The sequence below is a fragment of the Antechinus flavipes genome, chromosome 1, assembly GCF_016432865.1.
Source record: "Antechinus flavipes isolate AdamAnt ecotype Samford, QLD, Australia chromosome 1, AdamAnt_v2, whole genome shotgun sequence".
Lineage (NCBI taxonomy): Eukaryota > Metazoa > Chordata > Mammalia > Dasyuromorphia > Dasyuridae > Antechinus > Antechinus flavipes.
Window position 1 is genome coordinate 33,638,773 of NC_067398.1, and position 20,241 is coordinate 33,659,013.

General features: G+C 37.0%; 1 protein-coding gene across 1 annotated transcript in view; it reads right to left on the reverse strand.

Annotated features, from left to right (window-relative positions):
- SHQ1 (SHQ1, H/ACA ribonucleoprotein assembly factor) overlaps positions 1–20,241 on the reverse strand; it is a 110,478-nt gene that overhangs the window by 45,019 nt on the left and 45,218 nt on the right. The window contains exons 8-9 of the mRNA XM_051980861.1: positions 17,211–17,264; positions 16,279–16,402 (exon numbers count right to left, since the gene is read on the reverse strand). Of these exons, the coding sequence (XP_051836821.1) occupies positions 16,279–16,402; positions 17,211–17,264 (178 nt within the window). The remainder of the gene's footprint in view (positions 1–16,278; positions 16,403–17,210; positions 17,265–20,241) is intronic.

Consider the following 20,241-nt stretch of genomic DNA (forward strand, 5'->3'; position numbering starts at 1 on the left):
TCACACTAATCTCTTTAAAGACCTTTTCTATCTTCAAAATTTCATCTTTAAGAGGTTTCTGTTTCTTCTAACGTGACTTCCCCTGAGCTATTTTTGCTTATGGGATCCTGCCAAAACCACAAATGGCATCAAGAGAAAGGGTTTAAGCTTGCTCTTTTTTAAGACAAAAGTCCCCTCCTTTCTAGGAACTGAATTTCCTTGGATTAAGTTTACAATGGGCCCACAATAAATGAACATCAGTAACCCCCACTTAGAGCTTCCATTTTTGAAGAGGTGCCCAGGTTAGCCAGTCCTTTCCAGATTAGCCAGTGCTTCCCAGCTCACCTTTTGACAGACCAGACTTCATCAGCATGCCTGTGGGCAGGTACTTTCTTCTCCCCTTCCTCCCCTTTCCAGTTTCCTCGTATTTGTCGTTTTTCAACTCTACTTGATGCCATTAGGAGCTTTCTTAGCAATGATACTAGAGTGTTTTGCTATTTCCTTTTCCAGTTTATTTTACAGATGAGGAAACTGAGATAAATAGGGTTAAGTGACCTGTCCAGGATCACACAGCCAGTGTCATAGGTATTACGAATATTTTACTTTAGTAAGAATTAAGAGTTAAAGGTCCAAATTATTTGTGAGACTACATTATTCCTACTACACATCACAAATTGTGTGCTTAATACTATTTTAAAATTCCTCTGGTTACTTAATATGCCTATTCACTCACTAGTTTTTCTTAATATTGGAAGGTGTCCAAGAAAAAGATTTTTCCCCCAGTTTCTGACACATGACTTCCTGGGTTAATTTCTTATCAATCTGATAGTCTTAACTGTCTATGTGAGACAAGTTCAGAGTTTTCTAAATTAAGTCAAATTGGCCATTTGGAATCGTGCCTTCCTAACTTGTTTGACAAACAATGTGTATTGTCATAATGACCAGCAAGAAACCTATGAAATCTCTTAACTCCAGGCAATCAAAAATAATCTAGAACTAAATCTGGTCATGCTTTTGTGGGATTTTAATTAATTAAACAGACAAGCATCAATTAAAGTGCTGTTATGTACTATGAACCGTTCTAGGGACAAAGTTGTTTTTTTTTTTCTTCCCACTTTCTACCTACCTTCATTTTCAATTATTCACATTATATAGCTGATGCTAGGTATTTTACTTTGTGCCTAGTCCTGCCCTCTAGAGGTCCCAACAATATAAGACAGTGAAAATTAACTGATGTTGAAAAAGGGGGAGTCACTACTGGTGATGTGGCTAATAGTTTCTGGAAAGGGCATAAAATGACTTCAAAATAAAAATAAACTCTTCCAACTATTTTAAAGATAACTATGGTTGTATCTGTGTGGTATCTGGATAATAAGATTGGCCGGATACACTGAATTATTTTAACCTCAATTTCTAGCAAAAGATCACAGATCAAAAAGAACCTCTTAGGATACAGTAAATCTGAGATTATTTTTTCCGTTATTGTAAACAATATTTTTCTATATCCTCTGATGAATCTTCTTAAAGAAACTGAATGACCATCTAATTATAGCTTGAATAAATACCAAAAGGAATATAAGGTATAAGGTATAAAGGTATAAGGAGATTAAATGCCCTGGCAAAGCAATCAAAGTTAAGAAAGTTAAAGTATAATAATTTTCCTTTAATTCAGGACACTGGTGAGAAATTACACATGTTGAATCACTTAATAAAACACGCACAATAAAACATTATGAGAGCTTCTAAATATATCTAAGTTGTGATTTTAAGTCCTGCTATTTTACAATACATTATACAACATTTATTAAGAGTCCTCTACATGTAAAGCAACAATAAATAAATAGCTAATGTGAGGAGGAAGAGAGAATTAGCAAAAGAGGTCAAGAAAAACTTGGTATAGTAAGGAATCTGAGCTGAGTACCTATTTTTGCTAGGCTTTACTCCGCTTTAGAGACCACTGTTATGAGAAAGCATGGAGATAGGAAGTAGAATATTGAGCAAATAACATGGGAGTTGAGGCTATAAAATCAGACCATAGGAAAAAACCTTAAAAGTCAGGTGGAGAAATTAGCACTTTATTCTAGAGGAAACTTGGAGGCAGTGAAGGTTTTAAAAATGGCAAGATGATAGTTAAACTTGAGCCTTAGGAAAATGATAGTTTGGAGTGTGAAGAGACTGGAATGGTCAGAAGACAATTACAAGAGTCAATCTGTCAGGGCATCTAGGTGGTGCAGTAGATGGTGCAGCAGCCTGAAGTCACTAAGACTTGAGTTCAAATCTAGCTTCAGACACTTACCACTTTTTAGCTGTGTGACCCTGGGCAAGTCACTTAACTCCAGTTGTCTCAGCAAAAAGAAAAAAAAGAATCAATCCATCAATCAATAAAAATTTATTACAAAGCCACTATATGCCACACATTACTCTGGGGACTGGGTCATTGGGGAAACCAAGGCAAACCATTCCTGACCCAAAGAAAGTTATAGTCCAGCTTCAGGAGACAATTCCCTCATACAGGGATGTGTATAAAGGAGATCCAAGATGACTTGTGAAGAGAACAAGAAAGGCCTCATGTAGAAGGTGGACACAGTACAAAGAAAATGAGAATTGAAAAAAGGCCAGAAAAGACAAAAAAAAAGCAAAATCATGTATATAAGAAAAAAACTATCACAATCTCCGTTTACATAAATACTATAAAAGAATTTTTGTTGATTTCTTGTGACATGAAAATATACCCACATCATTACTAGAGAAAATTATAAATTGTAAACTATTTTGGTATTATTTTGGTATAAATAAAAGAAATTCCTTCTTCCTTTCCTTTTTGTCTCTTTGTCTATCTGTGCATCTCTGTCTTTCAGCTCCTCATGGCCATGATCCTAAAACTGGCAAGACCTCTGATCAGTTCATTTTCGATGCGGGTGTGTTTGTCCTTCCTTAGGTAACTTGATGGTCTCCATCTTCCCCAGCCTCATATCACTGAAGTCACACTTAATGTGGACATCAAATCTGAAGAGGCCCCTGAAGCTCAGAAGTCCCAGGCTCAAGGGATCCAACAACCTACAGTGTTCCAGCAGCTGGTTTTATAAATGTAAGTCACCATACCCAGTCTTTTTTTTTTTCTTTTCCTCACTGAATCAGCAACAATATAAAGGGAGACTTTTGGAGGGAATCCTGGCTATATTATTAATTTTCATATTCTTAAAATGACCTGCATAATGAAGTTACCCAAAATTATACTACTTCTCATACTATAATAGTAATCAGTTAGCAAAAAAAGAGTTAAGCAGACATAAGTTTTTTTTGATTGACATTATTAAATGACTATATGAAAGAAAGTTGGTTGTTTATAACCTGACAACCAATTTCACAGACAAATAACATAAAGAGAAGAGGAAGTGGAAAGAGCAATGTGTAAGGAAGAGATGGGAAAGAGAAGGAAAGGGAAAGAAAAGAAGGAAAGGATAAGAGGGAAGATAATTCACCACTTTTGTGAATTTTAACTCTAAAATTGTCCCTTTCAGTTGTCCATAAACTACATAACTAGGAAGAAAAGATATCTCCTACTTCATAATGAGATAGTACTATAAACAAATTGGTCTCAGATGAACCTGTATTTTCAAGTTTCCTTCTTTGTTAGAATATTAGCTCCTGGAAGGTAGGCAGGCTGACTAGTTTATGCCTTACTTTTTATCTTTCCAGCACTTAGTTCCCAGATCATAGTTAACATTTTTAAAAAAATGATTGTTGAAGCCATTCTCCAAACTGATAAATGGTCAAAGGATAGAAAGACAATTTTCAGATGAAAATATTAAAACCATTTATAGTCATATGCAAAAATGCACTAAATCAGTATTGATCTAAGAAATGCAAATTAAGACAACTCTGAGATACCACTACAGATCTCTCCATTGGCTAAGATGATAGGAAAAGATAATGACAAATGTTGGAGAAGAAATGGGAAAATCATGACACTAACACATTGTTGGTTTAATTGTGAACTAATCAAGAATTCTGGAACTATGCCCAAAGAGCTATCAAACAGTGCATACCTTTTGATTCAACAGTGTCTACTGGGTCTGTATCCCAAAGGGATCTTAAAGGAGGGAAAGGGACCCACATGTGCAAAAATGTTTGTGGCAACCCTTTTTGTAGTGTCTAGAAACTGGAAACTAAATGGATGCCCATCAGTTGGCTGAATAAGTTATGGTATATAAGTGTTACGGGATATTATTGTTCTGTAAGAAAGGATCAGCAGGATGATTTCAGAGAGATCTGGAGAAAGTTACATGAACTGATGCTGAGTGAAATGAATAGAACCAAGAGAACATGGTCCATAGCAACAAGACTACACAATGATCAATTTTGATATAATGTAACTCTTTTCAACAGCAAGGTGATTCAATGATCTTGTGATAAAGAAAGCCATCTACTTTGGACTGTGGAAAATGAGTGGATCACAACATATTATTTTCCCTCTATTTGTTGTTCTGCTTGCATTTTCTTTTTTCTCATTTTTCTTTTCCTTTTTGATCTGATTTTTCTTTGTATAGCATGATGATTGTGGAAATATGTGCAGAAGAACTGTACATGTTTAACATATATTAGATTGTTTCCTGTCTGAGGGGAAAAGGAGAAGGAAAAATCTGGAACACATGGTTTTGTAAAGGTGAATAATGAAAACTATCTATGCATGGATTCTGAAAATAAAAAGCTAAAAAAAATGCTTGTTGACAAGCGTAAATTCAATAGACAAGATGCAAAAATGAATTAACCAGGCCACAAGATTGAGATATAATCGGCCAAGTATGTACATTAAGTATATAGACAACACCGAGACACATTGCTAAAAGGGGTCATTTGAGACACAAAGTGCTTTAGGGGACCCTAAGGATAGAAAAATATCTAGAAAGGAGAGGAGCAAAGTCTTCATGGAGATGGCATTTGAAATAGGCCATGGACAATCTGGAGAATCTCCAGGAGGGAACATCCATGAAAGGGTTTGAGAAAAGGCCTTCTAGGAAAAAAAAATAACAAAAACTTCAGCAGAACTAAAAGCATAAAGAGTCAAATTCAGCTACAGTATAAGCAGCATGATTACATTTTCTTAATCCCAAATCAAGATATATACTTTAATAACAGATTATCTGATTTGTAAATGAATGACTTATAAAAATATATTAAACAATGCTGGCAATGCCATCACCATCCGGCCCCCCATTTATCCCACCTGCACAGAGATTGCATATGGAGACAGAGGTACACACCAAATAGACTGATATACCTAATACTTTTAATGAGTAAGTACCACTCACAGACAGTGACTCTCCATCTTTCAGGTCAAATGTTTTATCAAAACATTTCCTGATGTTATTTTGCCACCAGGTGCTGAAACATTATGATTCAGGAATAGCTGAATGATTTGAAAGTAAAACAGAAAAGGAATATTTTAAACTACAACTGTTCTGGATAAGTTATTAGGCATAGTAGCTATAAGAACATGAAACAGGCAACCAGTGGTTGGAGATACAATGTGAAGGCCAGAACCTAAGGGGCATCAAAAGTGAGGATAGGAAATCTGGCCATTATTCGGCAGCCAATGGGGAGACATTTTAACCCTTAAGTATCATAAATAGAGCTAGATGTTAGGGAGATTATTCTGGTAGTTTGTGAAATATAAATTGGGAAAGCAGTCAAATTTTAACCTGTATCTACACTTATATCCATAGCTATGTGATTAAGCATTATATGAATTCTTAATTTAGTGGGATGGAAAGATACCAATTAGGCTACAGTCAAAGTTCTAGTCCCTTTACCAATTACCATTCATGTATGTCAAGAGAATAGGGCCCTCCTGTCCTGCTAAGAGCCAATTATTATTGTGATTTACATTGCATTACATCATTCTAAGACTACAATCAGAAGTTCACACTTTAACAAGCAAGCTTTTTAATTAATATGAACAGCTAATAAACATCTATTAAGCACTTACTACATGCCAGCACTGTATTAAGTGCTGGGCATACAAAAAAGGCCAAAGATGGTCCATGCTTTCAATGAGCTCCCAATCTAATGAAAGAAACAATAGGCAAACACATGAAAAACAAGATGAACAGGCTATCACTTAGAAAGGGGAGAAGAGTTAAAAAAGGCTTCCCACAGAAGATGTACTATTTGCTGGTACTTAAGGGAACCTCCACAAGTCAGCAGGTAAGGACAGAAGGAAGGAGAGTGTTCCAGGAAGGGGGGACCGTCAGAGGGAAAGCCTGCAGCATCATTTTTGTGGGATGAGGAGGCCAAGGTCACTGAACTAAAGAGTAAACTGCTGGGAATAAAGAGTAACAAGACTGGAAAGGGGGGAAGGCAGGCAGTCCTAAATCATAAATGATTTTAAATACCACAGAGAGGATTTTGACTTTTATCCTAGAGGTGACAGGGAGTTTACTGAGTAGAGAGCTATACTTTAAGAAAATCACTTTGGTGACTGAATGGAGAAAGGACATGAGTGGAGACCCTTGAAGCAAGCAGACCCCACTGGCTACTACAACGGTCCAGGGGTGAAGGGATGAGGACCTGCGCTAAAGTGTGGGGTGTTCAAGGAGATAGGGTTGCAAAGGAGAAATGGGCAGGCCCTGGTCACCAACAGGATAGAGGGCATAAGAGGGGGTAGAGTCCAGTCTTAAGTTAATTAGCCATGGTTTCTGCTGGAAATAGAGAATCAATCAGGAGAGTTTAAAGGTTGTGGACGCTCAGCCCCAGGCCCGAGGACATCTCCAAAAACAGAAGCCTCTCCCCACCAGCTACTGCCAATAGGGGTGGAAGGGAATGGAGTTCATCACTAATACCATCCCAAACCTCATGCTCCAAAACCTGCAAAGGAAATGTTTACCCCAGAAGGCTGAGGGGACAAATCGATTCAGTCCCTTGGCTTCTGGTTCCAGATTAACCTCAAAGGAGCTGACAGGCTGGACAGCACAACCCAGAGCATGATAGTTCCCTTGTCCAGGGTAATACTTGGCACTGGTGATTCAGTGGGGATGGGGTTGGGGAGAGAGGGAGGGGATGTCTGCTTTCATAGATTTTCAGTTTGTGGGGATTGTTCCAGAAAAACTCCTGGCCCCTCTACACAGCCCCAAGTGAATGTCCTGACCAGTGGGCAGAGGTTGACTTCTGCCTTTCTGCAGTACTATATGACTGGTACACTAAGGGAGGTAGGCAGGCGCCCAGAATTGATTCTGTCATTAACTAGCCATGGGATTCTGCACATGGAACTTGACAAAAAGCAAAAAAGGAAAGAGCTTCCTGAAAAATAAAACTGTTAAAATGTTTTATTATCAACAAGTTTCCTACAAAAGCTCTCCACAGATGGATTCACTAGGCTCCAAGAATGACGCACAGGAGATGCGTCCAGCAATGCTTTTCTACAAAGGATAATCTTAGCCTCACGAGTGAGACAAATGGTTTGGGAGGGAACAACTCAAAGTGGGGGACAAGTGGGGGGAGGAGAGGGGGAGGAAGGAAGGAAAGACTGACAGGAAGTTATCTGTCACTTAGTAGCTAAGGGAGGCAGCCCGGGAATCACTCTGCTGGCCTGCATTCAGCAAAGGAGTCTTCTTCTCAGCCCCACAGCCCTGCTTAGCATCCTGGATTCTCTCTTTTTGGGAGCAATTTTTATATACATAAATGCCTATGTGTGTGTGAATGCACATTATATTTGATATGTGTAGACTAACACCCTAAATATGATTCATATGTATATGAAATGGAGGCGTCTCTAACAACAATTCCCAATTTGACTTGAATTCAGTCAATGAAAGTTTCCCCAAAACCACTATTTTTCTTTCATTCTTGGAAGTATATAAATGTAGTTGTTATTTTGTAATGAGAAAAGGAATCCCAAATGGAAGAGGAAATGTAATGGGCCAGAACTCTGGAGAAACATACTTGAGGCAAGGATTCTTATAACAAGGTGTTAACTCAGTGGAATTGATGAGACGATGGTTATCTAGTTTAGCATGGTGATTAACAGTTCTCTAGTTCAGTATGACTGATTTAATCTTACAACAAATAATGGTTCCCTAGTGATATAATGGTTGGCTTATACTCAGTACCTTGAATGGAGTTAATTGTAATAGAGTATTTAAGAGGTCAGAGTCAGACCTAGAGAAGGAGAACTCGAAGAGACTTGAAGACAGAGACCCTCATGGTGGCTAGCTTATCCTCCTTCACTTCTCCACTGAGACCAAGGCCCATCTGAAGGTACCCCAGAAAGCTACCCTGGCCCCAGGCGAAGGAAACAGTTGGTGAAGGAAACTACCACGAGGGTCTTTGCCTTCAAGTCTGTAGTCTGGCCTCCAGCCTCCAGCCCTCTTTGTCTATCTCAGAGTTTGTCTTCCCTCCCAGATCTCTTAACTCTTATATACTCTATTATAAGTACATCATCATAAGTATCAATTTTATAGAATACATGTCAACTTATAGAACTATACTAAATACTAAGTACATGTAAACTAGAGAATCATTATCTCAATTCCACTAAGTTGTTGTAAGATTACTTATTTCAAGTACACTTGGCCCTCTACAAGGAAAGGTATAAGTGTTGTTTAGAATCTCTAAGATGAAAAATAGAAAAGCAAAAATTATTTTCTTTGGGTATTTTACTAATTTCTATGAAAGAAATAGTTATGTTAATCTTATTCATGACTAGATATCTCAGGCTGGAAAAATGGATTTAATTTTGCATTAAAAATTGCATGGTTAACTTAAGAAGCAATTAATAATCCATATTAGCAATTTAAAATCACAGTAGTGCTATGTTTTATACTAAAGGACAGATATGAAAAGGTGTACTAGCAGCTCCTACTTTCAGACTAATCAGTATTTATTTGATTTTTTTTTTTCAGTTTTTCTTAATAGTGAGAAGAACTGTCAGATGCTAGAACTTGGAAGGGTCTTGGAAATGATCTGGCCAAATCAATTCAAGAAGTATTCAATAGTGCTACCATATGCATGGCATTGTGCTGACACTAGAGATTTTAAAAGAAGGAGAACATAAATCCCTGCCTTCAATGAGCTCTGCATCCTGGGAGTCTAACCCTTTTGATTTAGAGATAAAGAAACTGATCCCCTTCAGGGAGAAGGATCCCGACGGAGTTAAACTACAGCCAGACCTCTTGACCTTGAGGCAATGTGTTCCCATCAAAAATGAACAGTGCTGAGATGTAATGCTTTCACTCTGTTGGTTTCACAACTTAGTTTGTATCAAAATCCTGAATTTATCAAAAGTGTTGGTATGAAAGAATTCACAACAATCAGGATTGAAAACGTAAAAAACAGAGTATTTTCCAGGGGCTTATTAAAAATTTAGACTAACAGAAAGAAGACTGATCCTTTGGGGAAAGGAGGGAATCACTCAGTCCCAAATCAATCTCTTCCAATGGGTGATGCTTTGTTAGCTGCCAAGTCCAAGGGCCTTTTCTCAACCCTCGTTCTTGACCTCTCTGCACATACTGACCCGGCTGACTACTGTCTCCTCCTCAGTGCTCTCTTCTCGAGCTTTCTGGGACACTCTTTTCTGGCTCTCCTCCCTCTCTGACCACGTCACTGTCTGGTTTGCTGGATCTCCTCCCAGACCCATCCTCTAATGCATTCATGCTGGGTTCTTCTCTCATCCCCTTCTCGCCCATGGACTTAAATCACCTTTCCTGCTCACACTTCTCTGATGATCTACCATCAGCTATCTCCAACTGCCTTTCAAGGACTCTCCCACTGAATGTCCAGTAGACACCTTAAATTCACTACGTCCAGAACAGAACTCTTCCCCCCCACACACCTAAATTCACCTTCCCCGCTCCTTTCAGGCTCACCACCTCAGAGACACCCTGGGTTCTTCAGTACCTCTCACCCCTCCCATATCCAATCCTGTTGCCAAGGCCTGTCCATCTCACCTACACAAGATCCCTCACCCCGATTCTGGTGCAGGCTGCATTATCAGCCTGTTTGGGGCAAAGGAGAGAGGAGGAAATCTTCCCTGTCCCAAATCTCTTCCCACTCCAATCCAAGTGATTTTCTTGAAACCTAAGTCTAAGCATGGCACCCCTTGCAGTTCCCTCTCAGCTCCATAGCTTTCATAGCCCCCAGTCCTCTCCTACCTTTCCTAAAAGGTACTTGGCCAGGAACATTGACCTCCCTCTCTTCCTTTAAGTACCAACTAAAATCCCAACCCTTCTTAATTTCAGGGCTTTCCCTCTCTTAATTATTTCCCATTTATCCTATATCTAGCTTGCTTTGTATATATTTGTTGGCATTTTGTCTCTCTCATTAAATTGTAAACTCCATGAAGGAAAGGGATGTATCCCCAGAGTTTATCAGCACAGTGCCTAGCACACAGGAAGTACTTAATAAATGTTTAATGAATTGAACTGAGCCTTTATGCAATTTCACATAGTAATGCAATTAATTTAAAAGGAAAAAAACTATCTGATTAACTAAATAGTTCAGAAAAGGAATAGTCTCTATAAAATTGATTAAACCAAGTAATAACTGATCTTTTGGACTGTTAATTGTCTAAGGTGAAAATGACAACCAGTATTTCATTGGTGACAAGGACCTATCTCCTGAAAGAGTATTCTCAAATAAGTCTCCCTATGTAAAGGTCTGCAAGACAGAAGTTAATTCATTAGTCTTCATAAAATGCCTCTAGTACAAAGCAATTTCTAGTAATCTTAGCATCCCTTGCAAATGTCTGTGCTATTTTAAACAGAAAATTTACACAGAAAAACATTGTCAGAAAAAAAATGAAATTTTCATATACATAAAATGATCAGAAAAATAAAGAATATAGCAGAGTACTTAAACTACTTTAATAATGCAGGCATTTTTTAAAAATTGTATGTGCTGAAATATAAGTTCAAGAAGAGACCAAAGTATATCTTCAATTGTATTATTAAACCATAGAATTTTTATGGGCCTAGGGTGAGGGGTAATACCACTTCAAACTATAATGAAATGTAAATGTAAATACAAAAAAAGGATTAACTAGCATATAAATCACATGTAACAAAGTAGTTTTAAAGTTTTACCCAGGACCTAATACATAAAAAAAGAATTTTATAAAGATATTTAAAAACCTTCTTCCTTTATCTTTTATTTTCAAATGTCTAAGAAATACAAGCGGCATTTCCAAGGACTGTGCCAGGCTTCTCAGAATCTGTGGCACGAGGGTATGTAAAGAAGTTGCTGAGAGGAAGAGAAACAACAGCTACAGCGACTATAATAATCTAAGCCCGACCATCACCCTCCAAACATCCCAGCAGCTCTGAGAACCCAAATAAATCCTCTCCTACCACGGGCACAAACACTTTTCAGACCACTTCACCAATTGCCAACCTCATCCAGTAAACATCCTCCCATAACTTCCTACCTAATCAAGGTTTGGGGAAACAGCTGCTTTTTGGACTGCTGGATTTTCAAGGTCACAATATGTAAGCGTGCCCATGTCAATCAGCCCTGCAGCTGAATGTGAGCTTACCTGCCCCTGAGCCCACAAGCCCTGGAAGGAGCAAGCGCCCTGATGGCATGCACAATCCCATCAACAAGAAGCTGCCATGAGTGTGAGGGCTCACTGGGGACAAGCAAGGAAGCATTTCCTCGGCTTGTTTGCCATGACACCAAAGAGCACCACACGGAACCGACAAGCCTACTCGGCTAGCCCGGCTGACGCAGACCTGCCATCCCACAAGGCCGCCTGTAATGAGGGGCCGCCTGTAACGAGGGGTCGCCTATTTCAGAGCAGGGTAGATGCTGGTTCTGAGTGGTCAGTGGTCACAGAGCAAAGGAAAAGGCTGCAGTGGCACCTGAGCTGAGTGCCCGGGAGGGCAGCTGCTTTCTGACCCCCCACACTGCTCTGCAAGCTGGCCGACTGAGGGGTGCATGTGAGCTGGGGGTTGGGGAAGGGGATTCTGAGCATGTTAAGGCCCCATCTGACATGAACCCGGGAGGTCAAAAGGTGCCAAAAATCTGAGTGCTTAAACCAGGGCTTCTTATACTTTTTCCACTCTCCACCCTTTTTTGCCCGAGAAATTTTTATGTGACCCAGAGTACATAGGTAGATAAAAAATGTATACAAATCAAACATTCAATGATAATAAATTCTCATCCCGTGACCCTCACATTCGGTTACAAGACCCCATATGGCGTCACAGAGCTCACGGGTGTGAGACACAAAGAGCCAACTTAAAGCCCAAAAGTGATAAGAAAGGGGACCACCAGCAAAGAAGGCCCCAATGAGGCCTTCTGCCCCACTCCCCAGTGCCAAGAAAAAAGTCAGCGTGGTCAGAGAGGCCGGTAAATTGATTAAACCAAGTAATAACTGATCTTTTGGATTGTTAATTGTCTAATTGTCCAGGCGCCTAAGACCTCTGGATTCTGTCCGACAGACTCATATCAAAGCTATGGAGATCTCACACTCTTGACACTGAGATCTAGATAGGGAAACCTGACCTCAGGTGGTAGAAGTCAGTATAAGAATTCAGGGGACCCAAGGAGAGGTTAAGGAGAGCAATCCACAGCAGAGAGAACATCCCCAATTCTGGGACTGAAGCTAGAGAGACAAAAAAACCAAAGACATCAGTTACTATAAAAATTACCACAGACATCAAGATCCCCCCAAAAGCACCAAAAGTAACACTGGGAAAGGCTCAAAGGAGGGAAAAAATGAAATTTTCACAAGGATGTGAACAGAAGAAGAAAAAAAAGCATGAGATTTTAAAAAGAAAAGAAAAGGCTTTGGAAGAAAGAATTAGAAAACAAATAGCTTCAAAAGTAGTAAAACTTCACTCATTCAGACTCCCTAAAAACCATAAAAGATCAAACAGAAATCAATGACTACATGAGATGAGAAATACTCAAATAATATTAAAAGATTGAAAAAAGAGGGGAAAAATATTAAACATATGACATCAGAAATCACTGATCTGAAAAAAAATGTCATGAAGAAATAATTTAGAAATGATCAGACTCTCTGAAAACAATATTTAAAAAGCCTCAACAAATATTCAGGTATTCATAACTGAAAATTAAACTATTACAACAAGGGGACAAAGTAAAAAAAAGAAAACCTCTAGATCAATTCTTGAAAAGAAATCCACAAAGAAAAATCCTAGGAGTCCAAAATCCATAACTTCCACATCAAAGAAATGTTATAAGCACCCTTAAATAAGTAGTTCAAGTACCAAGAAGCCATAGCAGGGAGCACACAAGACCTGGCAGCTTCCACTACAAAGGAGAGGAAATTCTGGAAAACAATATTCTAACAAAAGCTGGAAGCTTATAACCCAGAATAAAATACTCTTCAAAGTTTAGCACATCATCTTCCAGAGGGAAAATGGAACTTTAATGGAAGAAAGGACTTTGAAGAATATCTGATGAAATCACTGAAACGGAATACGAACTGTGAAATATAAACATGAGAGTCCAAAGATATATAGAAAATAAAATTTATTGAACTAGGAGGAGCTATATTATGATGTAATGTGAGAAACAATAAACAGTTATGTTCCCACACCAGAAGAAAACTGAAAGCCTGGAACCAGTAGTAGTCCAGAGGAGGGGAACAGAGGAATTCCTGAAATCAGCTGAAACTAGATAAAACTGAACAAAACTAGTTGTGTAGTTTAAAAAAAAAAAAAAAAAGTAGAAAATAGAACAAAGGTCATAGCTTAGCTAGAGTACACATGCTTAATTGTTTCATAAATATTAACTTCTCCTCCCCAAGAGAAGATAAGCTCATTTTATGGTCATACAATGTATTTTGCAGGAGGGGAACCATATTAAAGGGTATATGTTGTAGGAGGATCAGAAAAGAATGTTAACCTCATTACCCCAAGGGAGATGGGGGAGGGATTCTGCAGCCAGGAAAAAGGGATAAAAGCTGTGACCTTACCTTTGTACGTAATATCTGTATTCAAAACTTATTTTGAGTTTCACACCCACTTCCTGCAGGAATGTATTAAAAGTTTAAACTGCTTCACTCATGCTAAGGTTACTTATTTACTGTACCTTTATTTGGCGTTCAGAATTTTGTTTTCACCAGTAATGCTAAAATTCTAGTAGAAAAAGAAATGTTCAATCTTATTCTTTTTTTTAAAGTTTTTTAATTTATTTTAAAATTAGGTACAAAATAAGAAAATATTGCCATGTACACAGCAATAAATTTTCATTTCAAAAAAAAAAATCAACATAATACTACACACTGTTTTCAAAGCTATACAGCTTTACTTACTTTCTTTTGTTCTCTGCTATGCACTTAAAATATTAATTATTCTAAGGATAATAAGGGAATCCTGAGGGATAAACTGATTTTTTTTTTTATGATGGCTGAAGAGAAAAAGAGAATCAAGGGTAAAAAAAAATGCACCAACTTGGCACAGCAAAGGAAGCAGGAGAAAACTTATGTTTTTCTAAATGGAATGCATGAGAAGCGTATACAAACACTGATGAAGGGGTGGAAGGATTGGGAATTAGAAGAAACTCATTTTTATCTAAAACAGACAAAGGAAGAGTTGGAATATAAATACACCCTCAGAGCTTGAACATCAGAGTCATCCGGGAAACAAGTAGAGATAAGGAAGGGGGCTAAAAGAAAGGATATTGATGGGAATAAACCTTTTCAATCCAAAAAGGGACTTAAAACAAGTAAACAAAAACAAAACAAATGAAATAGAAATTAAGGGTCATGTGCCTCAGATTTTCTTAGAAAAAATGGAGAATGTCTGAACAAACTGTGATATATTAAAAGATTATTGTGCCATAACAAATGACAAATGAGATTATTTCAGTGACTGTTAAGTACCAAGAATTTATGCAGAATAAAGTGAGCCAAATTTAGAGGAAAAATCAAGTTTGAGTCCCCCAAATGAAATGAATACAATAACAGCAAAGATTACAAAAATAAAAATCCTATCGCTTCATGCAAGGCCTAACCTAAGAGTAGGAAGAGTAATACTGTTTCAGCTTAAAGTTAAAGTTTATACAAAATGTTGGTAGTCTGACCAAATTAAAAGTTTCTGTAACACTTCAAATTATGAGTATGCATGTCTACATGGATCACACATGTACATATGCATGTGTATAATATGTGTGTGTGAGTTTGTTTTAAATCCTAGGATTTTGATGGCCATCTTCTCCCTTTGGAGAATAATAGGGATTTTAATTCTTCTGGGAGCTGGAGAGAGTGAGCTAGGTAGGAAAAATATTGTTGCTGAGTGAAACACACACACACACACACACACACACACTCACTCACTTATAATGGATGTGAATGTCCCTAATGGGCTCATCTAAAAGGTATGTATTTTATACCAAAGAGGACATGTGTGATTGCTGAGCTACTTTCAATGATCTCTGAGATTGTGAAGAAAGGGAGCAGTCTATCAGGAATGGAGAACTTTAGCTTATAGATCAATAATAGAATCCTGATTCAAAAAATCATGATGGGCTGGAACCATAAGAATAAAGATAACATCTTAACTTGTATTCAAAAAATCAAATTTTATTTACTCTTCAATTTACCCAAATCCCTCAACAACTCAGCTAATGCTGCTTCTGGAAAGAACTTAAGGAGATGTACTCTGTGCACAGGTATGTGTGTGTATGCGTGTGTGTGTATATGTGTATACAAGTCAGTAGAATATAAAGTGAATTACTGCTACTGTTGTGAAATAACCCTGTAATTTGCCAGTCTCTAAAGCTAGAGAAGCTAGGGCTTAGCTCTGAGGCATGCAGCCCGAGATCCTCAAAGGCCGTGCCAATGAAGCTCAAATTCTGGCCAGTCATACTATGCTGGAAAGCCTTTGAGTACAGGTTCGGCATCAGGGGGTTCAGTTCCCTGAGATTAGACTTTCTAACTATCACCAGGCTGATGGTGGGACAATGAATTTTTCCTCACACCTCTTGGAGATTGTTACCCAGTCACTGAGAAATTGTGATATGCAGAGATAGAGGGAATGCCTGAATCATAGAACCACAAATACTTTCATGTAAGTTTAAAGTCATTAAAGAGGCAACAAGATTTACCAATGGAAGTAAATAAGCAAATATATTAGACAAATGATTCCATTTCATCTTTTAACTAGAAAATAAGAGAATACTATATAAGGACAGAAATAACACAATATGTATTTTCACTACTTGTAAGATCAACTTACCTGCCTTCTTGAAGACTATTGGTTTATAATTCTTCCACCTTATTGGAAGTTGGGAGAATCTCTCCTATTTTAGCATGCAGAAAAGAAAGTATCTTACCTAATTGCAATATCTTTATTGTATCAACGTAGGCTTTTGTCACCAGCTTGAAATGTCGATAAAGGGGATAACATAAAACTCTTCTTCCAAAAGAAACCAGGATTTCATGAACATTATTCCAACTCTGTTAATTATTATTAAAAATTATTAATTTCCAGAAAATATTACAAAAAAATCTTTAAACAAATGGCATGATTTTCAATAATATAAAAACATGAACATTAGCATCAAACTAAGTACACAGAAAACACTATTTTAAAAGAAATTATTTTAACTCTTCATAATAAAAAGTTCATTTTATCTTTATTCTTATTAAATCGATACATTATATCTGCTCTTTCCTTTGCATAATGAGGTTACAGACTTTAAAAATAATGTATAGAAATTTAAAACATATGACATTACACAACACATATACATATGAAATCTTTTTAAAGGATAAAGTGCAATGCTTTTAAGATATCAGAATTATGGCATAATTTGTACATTCTACTCCAGACATATACATATAGCTTCCAACCTTGCACAAGTTTGCCCTTCTTTGTTTCTGGATCATTGTATGTACCCTTTATCTCACCATCAGGATTCCTGCTTTACTAATCTTCTCCATTAATTTTCTCAACCTTCCTCAAAACTCATTTAATCAAATATTCCTATCCAATTTCAGACAGAGTCATTACTCAGTCTTATTTCTTCAGATTCCCTAACTTATGAAATTCATATAACTAAACTAGGTGCTTCTCATGAAAGGATTCCTGCTTAAATATTACTGAATTAATGATATCAAAACATGGCACAAATATATTAAAAGAATGTGCAAAACTCAATTTCTATTTTAACGACAAGATAAAGACTAAGTCAAAATTCTCTTGAAAGAACAAATTAATCTCTTCAGGTAGAAATATTAGCTTTTAAGTATCAGAAAATCTTACCTCAAACCATGACAATGTTCCACTTAGTTTTCTGATATTCCATGGAGATTCAACCTTTATTTGGTTAGGGAAGAACATTGTATTTGTCATACATCAAATCATTAAAAAAAAAAAAAAAAGCAAATATAAATCTAAATGAATGAGAGCAGAAGAATGCTGAGTTTTTAAGTTTGTGACTGAGTCATAGTGGTAGAGTTTTTGGAAAATCCAACAATTAACAAGTACTTATGAGTACAGAATAAAAATATAGCTATGGACGGACACTCAGGTAGCAACAGAAGACCCATTCCTTGATTTTAAAAAATGGTCCGGTTCATAAATTTTTGAAAAAACGAAACAAAACATTTACTATCACTTTTAATCTTAACTAGGAAAGAAAATTTATACTATAACAAAGAACTCTTCATCAACTTTTTCAAAGAGAGAAAGGATTTCCTTGCATTTTTTTTTTGTTGTTGTTGTTCAACATACTACACACTAATATTATTGTATTGGAATAAGTTTCCAGTAACAACTTCATACTAAAACTTTCATGATAAAAAGACCTTCACATTCCAACCTTATTCTTTCCAAAGATAGGACAGTGATTGAGTCTATTTTGTTGGTAACTAGACTGACTCAAGATTTATTCAGGAATGAGGTTAAGGGCAGCAATTAACTCTCACTGCACCCTTTGTGTTAAGACAATCTTGACAAAAGGGATGTTTCCAATGGTTTTCTACTACACCAACTAGAGAATCACTGCCCAATCAGGCACCATCACCAAGCCTCTGCACAGTCAATTCTTTGAGGTTAATGAATCAGTTTATTGATAGTTCTAAGTTAAGTATTTGGTTTTTAATTCAAGTTTCCATTTTTTAAAAGACACTGAAGGGCTATTTTTGTCTACTTAATGCCATTCAGCAAAAACAATAGGAAAAAGATATTTTAAACCTAGATTTAACACATTTTGTCTCGCTAACTATTCTTTATGTAGTAATTGCCTGAGTAAATTTAATAATGGGTACGTTTTGGAGAACCAAATTTCTACTTGGTTTATGAAAAGGTCGAAGGACCAATAAAATTTTTCTATTACTAAGTATACCAAAACATATTATAGGTAAGCTAAGCCTTTAGATGTAGTAACTAAAATAAAGTGCTTACTCAACCTTTGTCCTTCTGAAGTTATTGGTGCCTGACAAAAGCAACACCTCTCATCAAAAAAAACCCAGTTTTTGTCAACTATTATCATCATTATTTTTGTTAAAACATTGTCTCTGACTCTAAAGAGCTTTCTACACCTGACATCTGAGAGTACAGCAGATTTTACAAATCTCAAATTATATTATTATGCCTTCAAACATACAAACTTCAAATCCAAAAGGGTAGCCAAATAAGATATTGTAGAATCCTAACCTGCCATATTTTTCCACACAAAATCTGAGTATGAATTTTTAAAAGGTAAAATATTTTTCTTATTTATAAATTTATGAAACCAACTGCAATGTCTTTAATAAATAAAGTACTAGAGCCATGCTATTCTATTAAAGCACTTTGACACACAAATCTTGCTCACTATATGGAAAAAACAAAAATCTAAAAAAAGGGATCTGTTACTATAAAATAGAAATCCTTTAAAAATGATAAAAAGGAACAGCTAGGTGGCATAATGGATGGAACACCAGCTCTGAAGTCAGGAGGACCTGAGTTCAAATCTGACCTCAAACACTAAATGTTTCCTAGCTGTTTAACCTTGAGCAAATCACTTAACTCCAATTGCCTTGCCCCACTCAAAATGTCATATCCAAGCTTTCCCATAGTATTCAAGAAAAATACTAAATATCTGCTTTTCAAAAATAGTATCTTCTTAGTAGTGAGACAACCAAAGGCTTTAATCCAGTAGTTTGCTTTTACTTCTCCCAGAATTTTTAATCCATTATAAATATGAGCATTCCAGTTTTTGACCTAAATTCTAAATGCTGCCTCTGATACTTGAGGAGCGCTCCCAAGAAAGTTGCTTCTTTAAGGTTCAACTTCCTGCTCTCTAAAATGAGGATAATAACACATACCCAGAATTCTTGTAACACTCAAATGAAATAACACATAAAGAACACTCTGAAAACCTAACAGTTATATTTAAGGTTAGTTATTGTTACAATTGATGTTGTTACTGACTCACTGTTGCATGCGTGAATGCTACCTAAAACAATCAGATAAACTTCAAAGTTTAAATTTTTAAAAATTCCACAAAGAATTCATCATAGAATTTTTATACATAACAAGATGAAGATATTAGAACATGTTTTGATTTGTAAGAATGTATTTGGGACACTTTGAGGGAGGAGATCTAAGGCCTAAACTTAGATCCTACATACACAGAATCCAACAACCTCAAGACTAGAAGAAACTTCTCCCTGAAAACACTGTCTATAACACACCTAGAAAGTGGTTCAAGTCTTTAAGTGAGAAGTAACTGTTAAAAATTAGAAATTTTATTCTTCTTTAACATGTTAGATCACTCTTATGCACAATCTGCCTGACTGCCTATTGGGCCACATCTCCCTCCGAGGATCAAGCCTAGATTGGACTCTGCTACTTCTCCCTAGCACTCCTGGGGAACCAAGGAGAATGCAGATTCCCCTCCTACCCAACGACTAGTTAGACCATGTGAAGGCAGGTGCCCAATGCCAAGCACTGCCCCCTCTTCCCCAACAGTCTCCTCTACACCAAGGAGAAAACCCCCCTTTGCATGAATGTGTACGTCCTTTGTTTGTGCACTTGTGAGTATAAAGCTAAGTTCTGTGAGGGCAGATCTTCCCAGCTTCTGACTTCAGAAGGGCCTGATAAACAGAAAGCATGAAAAAGATCAATGTTGACTGAGTGGATCAGAATATCCTGTCATTTTCCAATGGAGAGGATGAGTTAAACCAGAGTGAGACAGATACTATCTATTTATTCCTTTCATTCCTACAACTAATCAAGTATAACTGCTGAAAAAGGTCACTAAATACAAATGTCATGTTGTTGTTGTTTTTAAAGAACCATATTCAAA